The sequence below is a fragment of the Pristiophorus japonicus genome, chromosome 12, assembly GCF_044704955.1.
Source record: "Pristiophorus japonicus isolate sPriJap1 chromosome 12, sPriJap1.hap1, whole genome shotgun sequence".
Classification (NCBI taxonomy): domain Eukaryota; kingdom Metazoa; phylum Chordata; class Chondrichthyes; family Pristiophoridae; genus Pristiophorus; species Pristiophorus japonicus.
This window is the reverse complement of record NC_091988.1, coordinates 182,423,863-182,440,243: the sequence shown is the minus strand read 5'-3', so window position 1 is coordinate 182,440,243 and position 16,381 is coordinate 182,423,863. Positions and strand designations below refer to the sequence as shown.

Genomic DNA, 16,381 nt, shown 5'->3' with positions numbered 1-16,381 from the left:
AGGACTGTCCCCATGGGTGAGTCCATCCACTGGCCAGGCTGTCAATTTGGCCAGCTGACAGGCATGAAACAGTACAACAAATGATAATTAGGTCCTGCCATTTAGTTCGACAGGACCTCTGCATTTCCGACCTTGCTGGATTCTTCAGCCACTCTTGGCCTCCTCTGCACCCCCGCAAATATTGGGGCCTATATATTTCCCGTTGGAGTTGGTTTCAAAGACTACTTTACTAGATAAAAGAGGCTATGATTACTGTGGCCTTGAACTGGCAATCAAGTTACTTATTTACAAAGCTGTGCAGTGGAGAGATAATTCTCTGAGAACCCACTGAATTGAACCGGTAATGTTTAACTCCATTTGGTATCCTTTGTGATCCTTTGTATACGTAAATCTCCTGAACTGTGCTCCTGGATTCACAAATTACATGTAACGACTGAATTGTACAAAAAACTTTGTATTACTTTACACTGTTGCTTACCCTGCTTCTAAGACTTTTTATCGGAATGAAAAATGTATGAATTGGGTCCCTGGACGCTATGGGAGTCATAAGTAGGATCTAATCGGGCCCTCCGACCACCAAATTTTGACTGATCTGATCCATCAGATTTCCATATTTCTCTGTATTTATTGATTGGGTTCATTATTTACTAATGGAATGGTTTCTGCAAATCATAGCATTAATTTTCATTGGGTAACATGCTAATGGAGTTCCTTGGAGTATGTCAACATATTCAAGGGGTCCTCCATCAACAATATTTGAAAATCACTAGCTCAGTAAAAATGCGTAAAACAAATCTAATTTGTGAAAGTTTTGCTATCCTCCAAACCATTCTAACTTTTTCAATAAATTATTGTAATGGTTTGGATGATATTATCAAACTGCAGTGGTGTATCCCCAGCTTATACTTCCATTTGATCTCAAATGCTGTGCTATACAGCCTCCCGTTTTCTGCACACTTAAACATGTATCATCCCGTTCTGCTGTTGCTTCCTATCACCTGTTTGTGGTAATGTTCAGTTGGAAGGAGGAGCTCTGTATCAATACAGCTGTAAACCACAGTCACATGGAGGAAGAGGGAGCAGTACATTCATACAGCTCAGAACTATGGTCACATCGTCAGGCGTGACGAGGGAGTGGTCTATTAATACAGCTGAGGCATAATGGCTGATCACGTGACAGGAGAAAGGAGTTTTAATAGAAAAGATGTTTCACGCGATGTGAAATGAAGAAGTTATATCGCTTCTTTCACTGCCTCAGGACATCCCAAAGCATTTTCCAGAAATGAAGTACTTTTTTGAAGTGTGCAATGCAGGAAAGGAGCTTTTTTTTTTACAGGATGTTACTAGTAAATCCTACACCTTTGATAGGCTAATTTAGATAAAGTAGTATCCACAATATGGCAAGTTTCCATCTAGCCTTAGGATAAAAAGTTAAATTGGTTGCTCTTCCAATGGTTCACTGACTTTTTGCAGTGAACAGCTGATTCATATAGAACAAGAAGGTCTCGGGTTTGAACATAAGAAATAGGAGCAGGAGTAGGCCATTCGGCTCCTCGAGCCTGCTCTGCCATTCAATGATTATGGCTGATCTTCTAACTCAACTCCACTTTTCTGCACTATCCACACATCCCTTGATACCCTTAATATCCAAAAATCCATCAGTCTCCGTCTTGAATATACTCAACGACTGAGCCTCCACAGCCCTCTGGAGCTAGAGAATTCCAAAGATTCACCACCCTCTGTGAAGAAATTTCTCCTTGCCTCAGTCCTAAATGGCCGACCCCTTATTCTGAGACTGTGACCCCTGGCTCTGGACTCCCCAGTCAAGGGAAACATCCTCCCTGCGTCTACCCTGTTAATCCCTGTGAAATGTGTGTGTTTCAATGAGATCACCTCGCATTCTTCTAAACGCTAGAGAACATAGGCCTAGTATACTCAATCCCTCCTCACAGGACCCATCCTAGAAATCAGTCTGTGAACCTTCGTTGCACTCCCTCTATGGCAAGTATATCCTTCCTTAGTTAAGGAGACCAAAACTGTACACAATACTCCAAGCGCGGTCTCACCAGGGCTCTATATAATTGCAGCAAGACATCTTTACTCTTGTACTCAAATCCTCTTGTAGTAAAGGCCAACATACCATTTGCTTTCTTAATTGCTTGCTGTACCTGCATGTTAACTTTCAGTGATTCATGTACAAGGACATCCAGGTCCCTCTGAACATCAACATTTCTTAATCCCTCACCATTTAAAAAAAAATACTCTGCTTTTCTATTTTTCCTACCAAAGTGGAGAACTTCATATTTCTCCACATTATATTCCATTTGTCATGTTCCTGCTATCTCACTTAGCCTGTCTATATTCCCTTGAAGCCTCTTTGCATCCTCCTTACAACTTACATTCCCACCTAGCTTTGTATCATCAGCAAACTTGGATAATATTACTTTTGGTCTCCTCATCCAAATCATTAATATAGATTGTGAATAGCTGAGGCCCAAGCACTGATCGTTGCGATGCCCCACTAGTTAAAATCACCCAACCCGAAAATGATCCGTTTATTCCTACTCTATGTTTCCTGTCTATTGACCCATCCTCAATCTATACTAGTATATTACCCCCAATCCCATGAGCCCTAATTTTGTTTAATAACCTCTTGTCTGGCACCTTATCAAATGCCTTCTGAAAATTTGAGCACATAAATCTAGGCTGACACTCCAGTGCAGTACTGAAGGAGTGCTGCACTGTCGGAGGTGCCGTCTTTTGGATGAGATGTTAAACTTTCAGGTGGATGTAAAAGATCCCATGGCGCTATTTCAAAGAAGAGCAGGGGAGTTATCCCCGGTATCTTGGCCAATATTTATTCCTCAATCAACATAATAAAAACAGATTATCTGGTCATTATCACATTGCTGTTTGTGGAAGCTTGCTGTGCGCAAATTGGCTGCCGCATTTCCCACATTACAACAGTGATTGCACTCCAAAAATACCTTGTTGGCTGTAAAGCGCTTTGTGACGTCCGGTGGTCGTGAAATGCGCTATATAAATGCACGTCTTTCTTTTCTTTTTCTTTTATCTCTCTCTCCCTCTCTCTGGTCATAGAATCTGTACTTTTTCAAAATCTACCTTCAATTGATTGTGTGGCCCGAAGATTAACAGGTGCCTGTATTGCAGGAAGTGTTGCTGTCTGCGGAAGTAAACATAATGGGCCTGAAATCGCGAGCCCCATGGGCGTGTCCGAGGTGCACATGCGCCCTTGGGGGTCCCTGAGAGTTCCGGGTTTCGGTATGCGAAGCACATGCGCCTAAACCCAGCACTTGCAATCTGTCAAAAATTCTGTTGACCGATCGCACGCATCTGAAACTAAAGGGCCTCCGTGGGCAGAGAGTTGGCGTAAGGCCTGCTTTTATCAGCGCAAGACTTTTATAGTACAGAAAAAGACTTTTTTTAAAATAAGTTAAACATTTAAAATCCTGTTTATAAGTAAGTTTCTTTTTAGGCCCTTTAAAGTATGTACACTTACTTTTCAAAAAATTAAATTTGTGTTTTAAATAATGAATAATTCTATTTTTATTATTTTGAAATATGTAATGGTTTTTTTAAAAGTTATTTTCCGTGTTTCTGAGTTTTTGGGGGTATTCCCATTCATACTTATGGTGGTTCCGTATATACAGAATCACCATAACTTTGAATGGGGATCCCCCTACTCTGATAGGTTGGGCGGCCCACGTGATCCCATTGATGCGTACAAAACCCTTACGCTCCAGGGATACGTGTGCGTCTACGAAGGCCTTCGCGTAGATAGCCAGGACCAGAAATCTCCAAACCTCCACGACCATCAGTTAGATTCATAAACATTTTTCAGGTCGGAGGCATCCTCCCGCGGGAAGCCTCCGACCACAGTTTCTGGGCCAATCTAGTGCTATGCTACAACACTCTCTAAAAAAGACATTAATATAGCGCCTTTCATGACCACCAGACATCCCAAACGTTTTACAGCCAATGAAGTGCAGTCACTGTTGTAATGTCGGAACTTGGAGATATTTGGCGAGACTTTCCCTAAAGCCCCTCACCGCCCGATTACCGCCCAGAAACACCGCTAACATTCTGCAACTAACGCTGGTGAAAATTTCTGTAATAAAGGTAAAAAATATCGCCCGGTGAGAAAATGGATCTTGCACCAATATTCTCACCGGTTTCTCGGCGGTTAAAGGCGAAACTAAGTGAAACAGGCGGTTCTTACCGAAATTTAGTCCAAGGCTGGCCTAGGGAAGTGGGAAAACTCAAAAAATATTTTTTCACTTAAACAAAAAATAAAAAGTTAGAAAACATTCTCAAGACACTTTTTAACATAATCACCGTTTTAGAATTTAAAAAATAATTTTTAAAAACCCTTAACTTATCTTTCTTTGCAGGGTACTCACCTACTGCCCTGTTTCCGGCAGCTTTTCGAGGGCGGTTTCCTCGGCAGTGTGTATGGGTTCCCGTTAAGGCAAAACTTAGATCCTGGCGGTTTTCTCGGCGGTGCACGCAGATGCACGTGGGCAGTTTGCTGCCCGGCGGTCTTTTCAAAATGTGGGCGGAACTCTTTTTAAAAAAATTAAAGAAGAAACTTTCGCCGGGTGGTTTTTCATCAACAAACAGCTGTACCGCCGAGAAAACCACCGAAAATAAAGGCGAAAGTCTAGCCTGAATTGAGACCAAGTTTTTCAAACTGAAGCAAGCGATCTATTTCATTGTAATTAAGCAGGCTGTGGCATCCAAAAGCTGAACAAAAATTAAAACTACAATATATAAACAAGTTCAATTTCCTGTAGGTTTCATCCATGAAGACCACCTGCGTGAGCTGCTGACCACTATGGGAGACAGGTTCACAGATGAGGAAGTCGATGAACTTTTCCGAGAAGCGCCAATTGACAAGAAAAGCAATTTCAACTATGTGGAATTCACCCGCATTCTGAAACATGGTGCCAAGGATAAGGACGATTAAAAATACATATATTGTATCTGCTTGTAATCTCACTGCATTTCAAAATCTCTTTGCAGCGCACACCTCGCCACTGATGCGACCTATTTACTCCAAGCAGCAACTTTGTCTCCCATATGTTTTGTATGAAGATTTAAATTAGTGTAGGCTAGTATCACTTGTTGTATGAATGTTGGAAAATGTGGCGATCACATATGATCAAAACAATCCAAAAAGATGTGGGCATTCCGTTAATCTTGCATATAAAATGGGCTGGAGCTGATGACACTGTCATGAAGAATAATAATGGAAACTCCTGCAAAGCAATGGAGTAAAAAGAGCTAAAAAGCAAATCCTTTACAGGGAAGAGCAGGAACACCAGAATAACAGTATATGCAACAGGATTTGGTGGCTAAGTTTTATATGGAACTTTGTACTATTTCTGAGTATTATATGGCTAAATAAAAGCTCCATTACACTTGAGATGGCTCAGTATTCTGTAATTATGCATTTTACAATGGGTTGATCAGCAATGGACCCAGTATCTTTTTGTAATGGTGTTACCCTGATTCAACATTTGCTGAGACCTTGGGCTGGATTTTAGGCTTTACTATTTTCGGGGCGAAAATGGAGACGGGGCAGGAAAGTTACCAGCCGTGAATAGTTTGAGTCTTGGTACGTAGGTTTGGGTATCTGGGCCCTGATTTCCCTGGCGGTCATTGCGGGCGGACGGGTCGGGCAGGAGCTCAAACTCGTGCAGGTGTTACAACCAGGGGCATTGCACACCCGGCACAGCTCTTCCTGGCGGTGTAGCTCAGCGCCGCCGCAAAACCTGATCGGAGGATCGCGGCGGTGTGCTGGAGGCCTCGTCGCCACCGTTCACGCCGCTCCGGGGTGACACCCGGAGCACAAAGGGGAATATCCAGCCCTTTAGATTATTTGGATCTTCCCATGCATTCCTTTGAATAGCTTGTCTCACAACCAGCATTCGCACATGGAGCAGAATTATTTTAAAACGGGTTAAGGGTACGGTAGTATAGTGGTTATTTTACGGGACTAGTAATTCCCAGACTGATGATCCAGAGACGTGCATTCAAATCCCACCACGGCAGCTGGGGGAATTTAAATTCGGTAAATTAAATAAATCTGAAATTAAAAAGCTAGTATCAGTAATTGTGACCATGAAACTACCGAATTGTTGTAAAACCCCATCTGGTTCACGAATGGCATTTAGGGAAGGAAATCTGCCATCCTAACCCAGTCTGGTCTATATGTGACTCCAGACCCACATTTGACTCTTAACTTCCTTCTGAAATGGCCTAGCAAGCCACTCAGTTGTATAAGGCGGCTCACCACCACCTTGTTGAGGGCAATTAGAGAGGGGCAATAAATGCTGTCCTTATCAGCGATGCCCACATCCCCAGAATGAATTCTTAAAAAGTTAATTTTTAGTGGCAAGTCTGATTGCTGAAAAATAAGCCTTCTCGGCCTCACAATGTGCATATTATAGTGAGATTTCAGGGCTTTCATAGAAAATAACAAGTTGGACCCAGTATTCTCTCTTCTTCAGATAGAACAAGTGGAATTGGCTATGTAATCTTCCATTCACATACCTCAGATTAACTTCAATTTCTAAGTACGATTTGAAACTAAACACAGCATGATCGATAATGGACTCAATTTTCCCCAAGCCCGTTTTCCGCCGTATTGCCAGAGTTAAGCCCATTTTTCTAGGCCAGAAATGCACCAGAAATATTTTGCCAAAGTTTCCCCGATGTATAATTCGAATTTGGCGCCGCGCAGCGTGTCCAATCACCTCGGGGGGTGGAGCCCGCCGTTAGCGCTGAAAAACAAAGCCGCACCTTCTGCGCATGCCCGGAAAAAAAGTTACTTTTTTGACGTCGTTCCAATGGACGCCCATGCTCAGTACAGCTCGGCAATCGGACATTTTTAAAGAGCCAGTTGTGTGTGTGAGAAGGAGTGCTGTGAGAGAGCATTGGAAAAATCGCAGCTGGAGCAGTACAAGATGCAACGCAGTGCAAGGACCAAGAATTTCTTACAGGATGAAGTGGAGGCACTAGTTACTGTGATTGAGAACAGATGGCAGGAACTGGACACCAGCAGAGGTCACATAAAAGTTCCACCCAAAGAAATGAAGAAACGCTGGAACCAACTTGCAGACAATTACTGCGCAGTGGTGACCACCATGAGATCTGGAGGCCAGTGTAAAAAGAAGTGGCAGGACCTTAGTCAAGTAGTTAGTGTAAGTAATATTTTCATTTATTCAATGGAATTCCAATTGCAATTGTAAATGTGATCATCTGAATATGTCCCACCCAGCAGAAAGACACCCTCTCTAAAAAGTTGCATTTTCATGTTTGCAGAGGAAGGTGGCACATAATAAGAGGGAAAGAACTCAAACAGGAGGCGGCCCGGCAAATCTGCAGCCACTGATACCCTTGGAAGAGAGGATCACTGCTTTGATGGGTCCTGCCTGGAAAAAAGCAACCATCACTGCACAAGCTGGGCCCACACTCGAGGGAGAGGGTAAGTCCTGCAAATTCATCATGGCCCTTCAAATCAGCCTGCTGCCTGGCCTGCGATGTGTGAGCCTACTCATGCCACCCACCCTGCCCCCTCCTCTGCTGCTAACCATTTGACTGTTCTGTTATCTTGTGCAGAACTTGAGGCCAACCCTGACAATGCAGAAGATTCAAACAAGGATGAGCCTGAAGAGGAGAACACCTTCCAATCCAACCCCCCAGACCAAGAACATGGGAGTGAGGGGGAGGAGATGGAGCTGGATGAAGCTCCCACTGTTATATTGAGGTGCCGCTCATGCAGGTGACAGCCCCTTCCGTGACTAGTGGTTTGAGTGTTGGTGGAACATTCCATGGTTTCACACATTCCAAGGTTGCGGGTCCCAGTGGTGTGGTGCAGCATCCCACGCTGCGCGTCCCAGTGTTGGAGTGTGAGCCACACCCGTGGGGAGGAGGGGAAGGAGAGCTCAACCCTGCTCTCCTGAGGTGCAGGATCTAACAGATGTGGTTCAGATGATGTCATTGAGTGTGGAGAGCATTGACCTTACCCGATCACTCCTGGACGCCATCAGTGGGGTGAGTGATGAGGTAGCGGGACTGTCGGGCGAAGTAACAGCAATGACCTGAGAAATGGCAACGCTATCCGGGACCATCAGTGAGGGAAGAGTGGGCATGAGGAAGGGAATGTCAGAGGTAGTACAAACCACGTCACTGACCATGAGGGAGGGAATGTTGCAGGTCGTTGAGACACTGTCAGGGGACATGAGGGACGGCATGTTGGAGTTAGCTGCTGCAATAAGGGAATATGCCCAGACCCCGCGTCCATTGACAAAATCAACTGTCACTCCCACTCCGATCCCCACACCAGTCGCTGAAGAGCCCAAAGCCGGGCCCTCCAACTTGCCGTCTGTCGTCGTCCTCCTCCTCCTCCTCCTCCTCCTCCTCGTCCTCCTCATCCTCCTCCTCATCATCATCATCATCCTCCATCATCCATCCTCCATCCTTCATCCACTCTCACCTCAGGTGGATCTTCCACTACCAGCTGCTGCTACCTCATGATGACTAATTTATGCAGCATGCAGCACACAACAGTGAACTGAACGACAATCTCAGGGGAGTACAGCAATAGCCTCCGGAATGGTCCAGGCATCAAAAATGCTATTTCAAGATGCCAATGGTTCTCTCAATGATGCTGCGCATCGCAATGTGCGATATGTTGTATTCCCGGTCAGCTTCCGTCCACGTTACGCGTAGGGGCGTCATGAGCCAGGTGGCAAGGCGTACCCTTTGTCTCCCAGTAGCCAGCTCTGCCCTTCTGGCTACTGCTGAAACATGGCAGCTATAACACTGTCACGTAGGATGAACACATCATGGGTGCTGCCAGGGTATCTTGCATCGACTGACATGGTGCATGTTGTCACACACATGCTGCACATTAATGGAGTGGAAACCTTTTCTGTTCCTGTACATCTCGGAATCCTTCAAAGGTGCTCGCAAGGTGATGTGGGTACAGTCAATGCAGATCTGTATCTTTGGGAAGCCAGCAATCCTGGAGAAGCCCACAGCCCTGTGATGGATTGCTTGGGTTGTCATGGGGAACTTTATGAAGTCATTCCTATGCACATACAGTGCAGTCGTGACCTGGCGAATGGAGACATGTGTTGCATGTTGAGAGATGGTTCACACATCCCCAGTTGTAGCTTGAAACGATCCGGAGGTATAGAATGAAAGTGCGACTGTAACCTTCACTTCAACTGACAAAGCAGTCCTCCTGATGCTTCCAGGTTTCAGGTCTGCTTTCATCAACTCACAGATCTCACTTACAACTTAATTGCGGAAACGCAGCCTTCTGACACAGTCTGCATCACTCAGGTGGAGGTACGAACACCTGTCTTGACATACCCGAGGAGGATAAGGCCTCCTGCCCAGCACCCTATGGGCTCTGATGTTCCTGATGCGATGAAGTCGAATTAATTGTCTCCTATATGATGCAGAAGGCTAGCACAAGGTATGACATTGTCAGCATTGTAAAGTCCTTACTCTACAGCATGAAACCACATGAGGCACATTCCAGGGACAAGGCACTCTGTGACCTTAGCTCTTTATTACAGGACTCCAGAAGTGATGACCCTGCGTGGGACCTCCCTTTATATACCTATGTGATCAGGTAAGGAGTGTCTCCCACAAGTTCACCCCCTGTGGTCAAGGTGTGCATCTGAGTTGAGTGTTACATTGTAGTTACAAACATGACATCACCTTCCCTCCCCCCCACCAAAGTCTTACTGGGATCATAGGTTCAGTCTTTCAGGTGGTCTACGTTCCCTCGTGGAGCGCCGCAGTTGGGGTTCTGGTTGTTGGACACTGACGTGAGTATCTGTCACCTGTGGTGATTCCGGCCTGTCTGGGCTGACCTCAGGGACTGTGCATTCTTCCGCTTGCTCTTGTTGCATGTTCGCTGGTGGTAGTGTGAGCTTCATCTCATGGTCTTCTTCAGGTTCCTCCGTGTCCCTGTTGAACCTTTTTTTTTTACTTGGTCCAGATGCTTACGGCCTTTCTAGCCATTGTTGAGTTTTACCACGATGATCCTATTCCCCTCTTTGTCAATTACAGTGCCCTCAAGCCATTTGGGCCGCATGGCGTGATTGAGGACGAATACAGGATCATTTATTTCTATACATCTCCCCCTTGAATTATGATCAGGGTACTCGTTTTGTGACTTGCGCTTGCCCTCAATTATGTCGGTCAGGACTGGGTGGATGAGAGACAACCGAGTTTTGAGTGTCCGTTTCATGCGATCACGGGACCCCCGTGAGCGAGTGCGGGCGGGATCTATAGGCCAACAGGAGGCGCGATAGGCGGCATTGTAGGGCGGGTCCTTGAATCCTGAGCATACCTTGCTAAATGATTTGGACTGCCCGTTCTGCCTGGCCATTGGAGGCCGGCTTGAACGGCGCAGTCCCCCCTGACGTGGTTGATGTCATTGCCCGACATAAACTCCCGGAATTCATGGCTCATGAAACACGGGCCATTGTCACTAACTAGGATGTCCGGCAAGCCATGGGTTGCAAAGATCGCATGTAGGCTTTCCACGGTGGTGGATGACGTGCATGAATTCAGGATGATGCACTCGATCCATTTCGAGTACGCATCTACTACAATGAGGAACATCTTCCCCATGAACGGGCCCGCGTAGTCAACATGAATTCGTGACCATGGCTTGGTGGGTCAGGGCCACGGGTTGAGCGGGGCCTCCCTGGGGGCATTACCCAGCTGGGCACAGGTCGTGCACCTGCGAATACAGTGTTCTAGGTCTGAATCGATGCCAGGTCACCAAACATGTGACCGAGCAATGGCCTTCATCATCACAATGCCTGGGTGCTCGCTGTGGAGTTCCCTGATGAATGCCTCCCTGCCCTTCTAGGGCATGACTACCCGGCTGCCCCATAGTAGGAGTCGGCTTGGATGGAGAGCTCATCCATCCCCCTGTGGAATGGTCTGACCTCAGGGCATGCGCCGTGTGCGGGCGCCCAATCGCCAATTAGGACACATTTCTTAATCAAGGATAGGAGGGGATCTCTGTTTGTCCAGATTTTGATCTGGCGGGCTGTGATGGGGGAGCCTGCAGTGTCAAAGGCATCGACAGCCATGACCATCTCAGCGCTTTGCTCAGCTGCCCCCTCAGTGGTGGCCAGTGGGAGCCTGCTGAGTGCGAGAGCGCAGTTTTCAGATGGAGTAGTCATAAGCAGCTAGCGTGAGGGCCCACCGCTGTATGCGAGCTGATGCGTTGGCATTGACAGCCTTGCTGTCTGAAAACAGGAATGTGAATGGCTTGTGGTCCGTCTCTAATTCAAATTTCCTACCGAAGAGGTACTGATGCATTTTTTTTACACCATAGACACATGCAAGCGCTTCCTTCTCGACCATGCCATATCCCCGTTCTGCTTGAGAGAGCGACCTGGAGGCATAAGCCACAGGTTGCAGCTGACCCTCAGCATTGCCCTGCTGCAACACGCACCCAACCCCATAGGACGATGCATCACATGTCAGAACTAAACGTTTACAGGGGTCGTACAGGGTCAACAATTTGTTTGAACAAAGTAGGTTTCGCACCCGATCAAAAGCCCGTTCCTGACAGTCCCCCCAAAACCAATCGCAACCCTTACGCAGGAGCACGTGTAGCGGCTCCAACAACGTGCTTAAGTGCGGCAGAAAGTTACCGAAATAGTTCAACAGTCCCAGGAATGAACGCAGCTCCGATGTGTTGCAGGGCCTGGGTACTCGTCAAATTGCCTCTGTTTTGGATTCGGTGGGTCGAATCCCATCTGCAGCAACCCTCCTGTGCAGAAACTCAACCTCAGGAGCTAAAAACACACATTTAGACTTCGAGTCGCAGGCCTACCCGGTCCAGTCGGCGTAGCACCTCCTCCAGGTTGTGGCGGTGTTCCTCGGTATCTCGACACGTGATGAGGATGTCGTCCTAGAATATGATCGTTCCCAGAATGGATTTAAATAGGCTTTCCATTTTACGTTGAAAAATCGCGGCCGCTGATCGAATGCCAAACGGGCACCTGTTATACGCAAACAGTCCCTTGTGCGTGGTGATGGTGGTCAGTAGTTTGGATTCGTCGGCCAGTTCCTGGGTCATGTAGGCTGAAGTGAGGTCCAACTTGGTGAACAGCTTGCCGCCTGCCAGCGTGGTGAAGAGGTCCTCCACTCTTGGGAGCGAATATTGGTCTTGTAGGGACACCCGATTGATGGTGGCCTTGTAGTCGCCACAGAACCTGACAGAGCCATCCGCTTTTAGAACGAGAAAGATGGGACTCGCCTAGTCGCTGAATTCAACAGGCGAGATGATGTCCTCTCGCAACAGCCGGTCCAATTCGCTCTCAATTTTTTCCCGCATCACATATGGCACCACTCTGGCTTTGTGGTGCACTGGCCTGGCGTCCAGGGTGATGTGTATCACAACTTTAGTGCCTTTGAAAGTCCCGATGCCCGGTTGAAATAATGACTCAAATTTTTGTAGGACTTGTGAGCACGAACTTCGCTCCACCGAGGACATTGCGTGAACAATCCCCCATTTCCAGTTCATCTCGGCTAACCAGCTCCTCCCCAACAGTGCGGTTCACTGACCCATTGTGTGTGACAGCCATCATTGCACTGCCTAGCACCGGAATGATTTCCTTGGTGTAAGTCCGTAATTGTGTCTCAATACGTTCTAATTTGGGTCTACTGGCTTTGAGTGGCCATTGCTTCTCGAATTGCTGAACGCTCATGAGTGACTGGCTGGCCCCAGTGTCCAGCTCCATGCATACTGGGATACTGTTCAACAAAACCCTCATCATCATTGGTGGTGTTTCGGTGTATGAACTGTGAATATTCGCCGCATGGACCCGCTGAACCTCGGCGTCCATTGATTTGCCCCAACAGTCATCCTGCCTCACAGAACCCTCTTCTGGTCCCTCTGTCTCATATATCAGTCTGGTTGCAGGTTTTCTACACATTCGAGCTAAATGGCCACTGAGATTGCAGTTCCTGCAGACAAAATGTTGGAATCTGCAAGATCTGGCTGAGTGTTTCCCCCCACGCCTCCAACATGAGTTAAAGTTTCCATTGTTGGGGACAAAGAGACTATGGCCAGGAATTCCATGCTGACTGTCCCTTTGACTGCTTTTAAGTGCCCTATTAGTGGGTGTCAATGGCCCCATCCTGGGCCGCATTGTCCACTGTGATGGCGTGAACGTCCATTCAGCCTGCCATTGTCTCTGTTGAGATCCTGATCTGGGATCTATTGCTGCTTGGTAAATGTCGGACTGCCCCTGCCTGCCTGCGGGGCTCTGAGTAGCATTTATGATGTTGACTCCCTGATCCATCGCTGTGTTAGAGGCAGAATTGCGCGCGTAAATCATTTTCGTCTCTTCCTCCCCCGCCATGAAAGTCTGAGCTAACAACGCTGCCGCTTCCAAGGTCAAGTCCTTGGTCTCAATGAACTTGCGAAAAATTCCCGCATGACCGATACCCTCGATAAAGAAGTCCCTTAGCATCTCCCCACTGCAGGCGTCTGTGAACTTACAGAGGCTGGCCAAACGCTGGAGGTCCGCTACAAAGTCCGGTATGCTCTCTCCTTCACGACGTAGGTGGATATAGAATCTGTGTCGAGCCATGTGTATGCTGCTCGCCGGTTTGAGGTGCTCCCTGATTAATTTGCTGAACTCTTTAAAGGTTTTGTCCGACGGCTTTTCGGGTGCCAGTAAGTCCTTCATGAGCGCGTAAGTCTTTGGCCCGCAGCTGGTCAGGAGCTGAGTCCGTCACTTGTCGGCCGCTGCATCCCCCAGCCATTCTTTCGTAACGAAGCTTTGCTGAAGCCTCTCGACAAAATCGTCCCAGTCTTCCCCAACACAGTACCGTTCCTCTGTGCTACCGGTAGCCATTCTCGTGGGTCGTGAATTCCCGTTTCTCATCGCCAATGTAAAATCCTTACTCTACAGCATGAAACCACATGAGGCACATTCCAGGGACAAGGCCACTCTATGACCTTAACGCTTTATTACAGGACTCCAGAAGTGATGACCCTGCGTGGAACCTCCCTTTATATACCTGTGTGATCAGGTAAGGAGTGTCTCCCACAAGTTCACCCCCTGTAGTCAAGGTGTGCATCTGAGTTCAATGTATACAGTAATACAGTGGTGTTACATTGTAGTTACAAACATGACAAGTATTGCCCCCATACTTAAATTTAACCTTTGAAAGGAGCTCAAAACGGTAGGAAAGCAGGCAGCACAGGTTCACAGTTGTATCTCTCCAGGTCTGTATGGATGGAGCACACCCAAAGGTCTTGTGACTCCTCCTCTCTTTCCCACCCCCCCCTTAATTGGAGTGTTGTGACTTCTCTCTCTCCCTCCCCCTCCCTGGGCTCCAAGCCTTCTGATCGGCACCCCTCTCTCTCTCTCTCTCTCTCTCTCTCTCTCCTCTCCCCCGCCTCCCAGCCCCCCTGCCTTTACTAATTTGGAGTCTTGTGACTTCTCTCTCTCCCGCCCCCCTCCCGGTTCCAAGCCTTCCGATTGGCACCTCGCTCTCTCTCTCTCTCCTCCCCACCCCCCTATGGCTTGTTTTGTAGCCGAGCCCCTGTGTCCAGGCGCGGGGCCGATTCTGCCGGCCAAACTACGACCCTCCAGCCCTGCTTCAAGACGTTCGCTGGTGGCGTGTGAGTGAGTTTAAAAAATGAGAGAATTTCTGAAATCCAACAAATTTACACTTCTACGTTAACAAGTAAACAAAAGTTGAACTTTATTTTTGATTTTGACAGTGTTCTTGACCCACTCTAAAACCTTCAATTTAAAAATAATGGCGTCTTTCAGCGCAGATTTGTGAATGTGCACTGAGTTTCTTAACTCACCAGAAGGTTTTTCGGACGTGGCCAGATACGCCGACCTAAGAGAAAAAAATGTTGGCCAAACGGCGAACAATTGTAAAAACCAGCGCTGACATGACTTTAAAAAAAAAACTGGCCTAGAATAATCGTAACTAAGTCAGTAACGCCGGCGCAGATCACAGGGGAAAACTTTGAAAAAAATAAATAGGCCCAAAAAAACGGCGCGCGCCATAAAAATGGCGCAAATGACCAGGGAAAACTGAGCCCAATGTCTGTAATGGTTTAGGTGAATCCACCCCTTTCTCTCCACTCTCACACTCACTAGGTTCCACACACTGATCATTTTCAATGTCAAGAAGCAAATTTTTTAAAAAGCAAATAGAATGTTGCGAAACATAGCCAGTACAGCAGAGTATAAAGTATAACGGTCCGATTTTAACTCGGGGCGGTAATCAGTCAGGCGGGCGGGAGCCGAGGCAAATGACAAACCCCTGTGACCTCGGCAGTATGAATTGAACTCCCAGAGCCATTTTAACTCCCGGGCCTCACCTGCATGCCCCTCACTCAGTTGCCCAGCAGGAAGCAGGAGGGGAATATCAGATGGAAGGAGCCCACCAGCCGGGACCAAATGAACCAGGCACCAGGGTAAATCACGGGGAGGGGTATTTGGGAGGGTCTTGTGATCGAGAAGGAAGGGGAAGCCTGGGGCAGGGGAGGCCTAAACTTTCCTTGTAAGGCCTGGAGCAGCATTCTGCGCATCTTGGTCCCACAAGGGAAGTTAAAGAAGTTGAAAGACTTACCTCGTTGGGCCTCTTCTAATCCGAACCCTTCTTCCCGGGAAATGTACAATGGTTTCCCCGCTCAGGCCACCAGTTAAATACAAATTGAGCCCTGTTGATGTCATCGGAGCTCGAATTGCCTCGAATTGCATATTAAAGGACCCTGCTGATTTCTGCAGGTTAAAATTGAAGATTGCAGGAAGGGAGCGGGACGTCAGCGGGTCTGTCCCCCAGCCCATTTTAACTGCTCGCCCACCTGATTTCTGCCGTGCAGGCAGGGTTAAAATCACCCCTTAAATCTACAGAGACTAGGTTGAGGCTTTATCATGTACTGGTTCGACCTTACTTGCAGCATCATATCCTAGTCCTGGTCAACATGCCCCAAAAAGGATATACATGGGCTTGAGAGAGTTCAAAGAAGATGAACAAGAATTGTCAAAAATGTAAAGGGAAGAGCGATGAAGAATAGAGAATCTGAGGCAGCTACAGTCCAGAGGGAATGTTAAGGAGAACACCAGTGAGGTGTATAAAGTATTATACTGGATAGATGTGCTGAACCCATAATATTCCTTCAAGGTAAGTCAGGCCATTTCTTTACTCACAATTTCTTTAAATTCTTAAATATCTTTACTCAAAGTGTGATAAAAGTTTTGAATAAGGTAAAGCAGTGGAGATAAAGACATGAAGGGAAGTTCAAAATTAGATTGGACATTGGGCTGAGTGAGTT

General features: G+C 47.1%; 1 protein-coding gene across 2 annotated transcripts in view; it reads left to right on the top strand.

Annotated features, from left to right (window-relative positions):
• Positions 1-5,444, top strand: part of LOC139277584 (myosin regulatory light polypeptide 9) — a 49,282-nt gene extending 43,838 nt beyond the window's left edge. For both annotated transcript variants that reach the window (XM_070896256.1, XM_070896255.1), the window contains exon 4: positions 4,815-5,444. In XM_070896256.1, coding sequence (XP_070752357.1) covers positions 4,815-4,987 — 173 coding nt within the window. In that variant the 3' untranslated portion in view covers positions 4,988-5,444. The remainder of the gene's footprint in view (positions 1-4,814) is intronic.
• The last annotated feature ends 10,937 nt before the right edge of the window (positions 5,445-16,381 follow it).